The 5,281-nt window shown below is 39.0% G+C and overlaps 1 protein-coding gene across 2 annotated transcripts in view; it reads left to right on the forward strand.

Moving 5' to 3' along the window:
* Positions 1 to 4,289, forward strand: part of GDA (guanine deaminase) — an 84,848-nt gene extending 80,559 nt beyond the window's left edge. For both annotated transcript variants that reach the window (XM_034647092.1, XM_002914743.4), the window contains exon 14: positions 395 to 4,289. In XM_034647092.1, the coding sequence (XP_034502983.1) occupies positions 395 to 465 (71 nt within the window). In that variant the 3' untranslated portion in view covers positions 466 to 4,289. The remainder of the gene's footprint in view (positions 1 to 394) is intronic.
* The last annotated feature ends 992 nt before the right edge of the window (positions 4,290 to 5,281 follow it).

Here is a 5,281-nt window from a genome sequence, read left to right on the forward strand (position 1 = left end):
TCTGTCAAATAAATAAATAAAATCTTTAAAAAAAAAAAAAAAAAGAACAGTCAGAGAGGAAAAAAGGCAGCTTTTTGTATTTTCCCTCTTAGAAGTGGATTTGTTTTTAAGTCCCTCCCCGTGGCAATTAAAATACTGACATGGGGACGCCTGGGTGGCTCACTCAGTTGGGCGTGGGACTCTTGGTTTCAGCTCAGGTCATGATCTCCGGTCGGTCGTGGGATCGAGCCCCAGGTTGAGCTCCATACTCAAGGGGGCGTCTGCTTCTGTCCTTCTCAGTCTGCCCTTCCCCCCACTCACTCTCTCTCTCTCTCTCTAAAATAAATAAATAAATCTTTAAAAAAAATACTGACATAAAAACACTTTATGAATGATTCCTTCATTTTTTTTTCAGGAGATGACCGAAATATTGAGGAGGTTTATGTGGGTGGAAAGCAGGTCGTCCCCTTCTCAAGCTCGGTGTAAGACCCTTGGCCTCTACAGTTCTCCTGGGATCATGTGGTTCTGCGTCTCCCTTGTGCCCAGGCTCAGTTAGAAAGTTAAAAAATAGTATCTTGTTCTTGGGATGACTATCTCTTTCTGTGTCTAGTTACAGTATTCACTTGACAAATCGTTTGAAGGAAGTCGTGATCATTCCCAGATCTCTGGTTGGGAGGTCTCAAAATTTCTCCCTTTTGAGCTGTTTGGATTTACTTTAAGCTCAAACATAAGGGAATGTTATTCCGGGTGGTGTTCTTATAAGATTTAAGTCAAACTGATTTCATATTTGGAAATGTGGAAAGAAAAGATATTCCTAGATGGCTAGATATTTTGAGCTAATAAATGTGAAAATCAGAAGATGGAAAACAAGCCAGTTAATATATTTTTATGAGGGAGAAAAAATTAGACTATGAACACGCATTGGAAAATCACTTCAGATTATGTTTGAAAATTATGTACTGAGAATATTAATTTCAGAAGAGAACTTGCTGAATTTTAAAACGTGTTTCTAGATTGACCTTGTGTTCTGGAAATTTGCACTTAATGGAATTTGCATTTCAGAAACATGTTATTGTTGTGCTTTGCCTTCTTTGGGGATGAAATGTCAGAAATTGAATGCCACATGCTTTCTTAATATAGTTCTGTGCTTCAAAGTGTTTGACAGAGGTTGGGTGTTAAAGATTTAAAGTCTCTTAAGAATATTATTCATGGCACAAATAGTGGTATTTTTGTGTACTTCAAAATCACCTTAATGTATAACTATGTGATGCTATTATTGCTTCAGTGTTATTAGAAAAGAAACAAATTCCATACTCCACTATTGTGTAGACTGGAGTCTTCATAAACTGGGGCACGTGGTGGGCAGCAAGGAGCTGTCAATACTAAAAGGAAGGGTTTCACGGCAATGAACTGGTAGAACTTTTCAATCTGGTAGAACTTTAAAATGAAAGACAAACTCAGTTAAAAATATTATTAAAAATCTTTAAAACCTGCTTACTGAAAGCACTCCATTTTTCAATTTTATCCTATTGTCTTTTTAATTCCTAATAATTGCAGGACATCAGAATTTTAGGATAATGAAAACTATGTACATATCCCACTTACTGTTTATATTAATAGGACTTAATCTGCACTAGACATCCAGGAACATTAAACAAAGCAAAGAGTATTTTTATGCCTCCTCGTATAGTGTGCTTTCCCATAACCTACAATTAAAAGCAAATTGACTTTTTGATGAACTCTGAAGAAGTATTGATGTGAATGTCATTTAAATACTACATTTTTCTCATTTAATTTCAAATGCTATAAACCAACATGGAAAAGGAATAGACTTTCTTAATATAACACTCACACCTAGGGCTTACATGTGACTCCTTATAATTTACCTTAGAGTAGAGAACTTTCTATAATATAATATAGCTAACTCCATATTTACAGAACTAAGAACAGAATTCCCCCTTTTATACTATACATTTGATCCTCAGTTAGTTACGCTAAATCAGCAGTCATTTGCCCACGTTTTGTTTTCTGTTTTTCCTGGTGGAAACACTTTAAGATTTGATTGTGTATACACAATACCCAATGACTGAACACAATTTTGGTCTTATTTTCATTTTTTAAAGAATTTTTCTTATTTGAATATAGTTGACACACAATTTGATCTTACTTAAAACACACAGACAGAGTTTGTGTTGTGGGATATTAAGTAACTCAATAAATTCAGCTTCCAGTGGCCAAAAGAACATGGTTCCCTGATGTCTAACCCACGTGAGAGGGCTTAAGAATTTGGGTAACATGTGTCAGATCCTCTAGAAGGCAGCAGCTGTATTCCCAGCCTTTGCAAGATCTTACACTTGGACCTTCCTTACGGACGTCCATGTTGATGCTGAGTGTCCGTTTTGATTTGGCTGAGGGATCACGTGCAGTGCATATAAACAGACACGTCCTCCACAGAAGGAGAGTGGCCGTCCACAACCAGTCTGTCAAACATTACATTGAGCCCCGGGAGTATGTTAAGACCTGACTATCTTTTCTAGCAAAAATAGAATATGTTGAAATGTTTATGTGTAGTTCGCTTTCCCTGCATCTCTTAGAACTTACGTGTTTTCGTGGCTCCAAGTGCAGTGGTCCTGAATCTTGTGCGGGCTTTGTGCAATGCTGCCGGCATAGGCCATACATGTGGTCAGATGGTCTACACTTGGAAATGTTGGCTTGGCCTCACGTGGCTTGACTTTCTGAATTGTGGAGAGGCGGTATTTCAAGCCAACCCTATTTCTCACTTTATGTTCGAATATTTTGCTCTGACGGGGAAGAAAGAATGAAAGCTTCTTATCAGCCCCCTCACCTCACCCTGCGCTGTTTGCCTCGGGTTTCATGGTATTTTTTAATGGAATGCACTTTAACAGGTAAAAACTGAGTTAATAATGCTGACAGCCCTACATTTAAAAGATATTTTCTACAGTAGAACACAAAAGCAGGCTAATCGGCTAAGGTGAATTTAATTTCCAAAAGGAAATGGAACATGGGATTAGGACCTGAGAGGTTGTCCTGGTAATCATAACCTGAGACTGAGACTCTGCTCCCTTCATCGGCTCCTTCTCTGATTTCATTGTCGAAGGTTCTAGAATCCAAGAGAATATCTTGGAACTGGCTCCCTTCATGCCAGGAGGAGGTCTTTCTAAGTTACTCTTGTGAGCTTTGAACCCCACTGAATCTCTTTTTCACTTCCCTGAGAATTCTGCACGGCAAAGGGAGGACAGTGGTTGGAAATGTTCCTGTTACACTTAGCTGATTTTGAACTGTGCCCTTGAGTATCCCTGTTGGCAACTACAGCTGAGATGTCACAGAGGTAACATAATGGATATGAGATCCAGCAGCGTATTTTGAATCTTCACTCCCTTCCAGACTCTTCCTATTTTTAATCTTTTCACCTCAGAACTAGACATATGGAAAACTTTCAAGGCAAGCTGGAAGGCACGGTGTATCAATTCTACCTTGTGCGTATGCGGACGATATCCAGCACTGGATGCCTCTGGAGCTTAGTGGACATCTTTCCATTGCCCATTTTTTAAAGTTGATGCTGCTGCTGGACACATTCCCACATCTTAAAGAAGCGTTCTGAGTTTTTAAAAGGTAGACTAAGAAATGTGTCACAGCAATGTTTTGAAATAATTTTCCGATTATGTGGATTGTTATGAATTTTTAATTTTTTTTTGAAGGCTTAGAAGAGATATTTGCAACTTCAGATCTACCTAGCCCCTTTAGGTATGATTTTGGTCCCTGACCGTTGTCAGTGTGTCTAAAGGAAAAGTGTGGAAAGAAGTGCACAGATGAACAGACACTATTGGAAAGCCCTAGCGTTGGCCCCCATGCATGTTTTCACACCCAGCCTCTCCCTTTCCCACCCACAGCCCCGAAGGTGAGAGATTGAGAGCTGAGGGGTTAGTCTGTAAATCTGGTCCAAATTTACTGAAATGCAAAACTTCAACAGGCCAGTGATGGAACTCAGGGTAAATTCCAAGATGGCTTTCAGCTTCCATGGGCTGCCCGAGGAACAGCTGTCACGTGGCATTGACTTACTGTTCATTTCCTGTTCAAAAGCCTGTCAGAAAACATTCGGAATCAAAACCACTTTACATTGTATGTTAAACTCCTGATCACTGCTCTTAAGGATATATATATATATGTGTGTGTGTGTGTGTATCCATTGGAACATTTTTACTCAATATTTGTATGATTTGCTTCCTGTTCATGTGCTGAGTGAGCTCCTTTGTGCTTCAGACAAAAATAAATGAGATTTTGTGTTTACATTTTTTTGTTGTTGTGAGTTCTATCACTCTGACAGAAGGGAGATTAAGCTTACAATGTGTTTCTCCTTTTAACACGAATTTTTAAAAGTAGAATAGAATATTTACCTGTGGGCCAACATGTATCTTCCATTTTATGATAGACAATATACATACCTATTAAAAATTAAGCTCTAATGCCAGCCCTTTAGAATCAGATTGCTATTAGTTTTGATCTCAGCATAAATTTCATATTTTCTAAAGTCACAACCCAGAGTAACAGATGCACTTTAACATCAAGAATTAGTTCACACAGGAGCACCTGGGAGGCTCAGTCAGTTAAGTGTCTGCCTTTTGCTCAGGTCATGATCTCAGGGTTCTGGGATCAAGTCCCAAGTCGGGCTCTCTGCTCAGCGGGGAGCCTGTTTCTCCCTCTCCCTCTGCCTGCCACTCCTGCTGCTTGTGCGTGCTCTCTCTCTCTGACAAATAAATAAGATCTTTAAAAAAAGAAAAGAATTAGTTCACACATACATTTGTGCATGTGGATTTAAAACAAAGCCTCACAAAATCACACCCTCTCTGTGATGCCCTGCGCTATTTTCTGTACTATCGCTCTATTCTATTCCTTTCTGTTCTGTACTATTGTATTCTGTTTCCGTTTCTTTATGCTGATAGTGATCTCCCAAATTGGTTTCTTGAACTTCTGGGTTGTCACCTGCAGTGTGGAAGCAGTTTCTGGTGTCTTTTGAGGTGCGTACTGTAAGTCTCCATGACCCCATTCTGTGATTTGGGCATGACCTAAGTCCCGGCCTTGGAGTAATGAGCATTAAATAGAATAATTCATAGCCAGCACTTAGGAGAGCATCTGGGACAGTGTGTGCTCACCAACTGATTGTTTGTTTTTTAAATGAGTACAGACTGAAGAGAAATAAAAATCATTTAAACTGTGTTTTTATCAGTTTATTTTTTAGAATCTAAAGCAAGTGATGTTAAGGATCTCTCTGTGCATACAAATA

The sequence above is a fragment of the Ailuropoda melanoleuca genome, chromosome 17, assembly GCF_002007445.2.
Source record: "Ailuropoda melanoleuca isolate Jingjing chromosome 17, ASM200744v2, whole genome shotgun sequence".
NCBI lineage: Eukaryota > Metazoa > Chordata > Mammalia > Carnivora > Ursidae > Ailuropoda > Ailuropoda melanoleuca.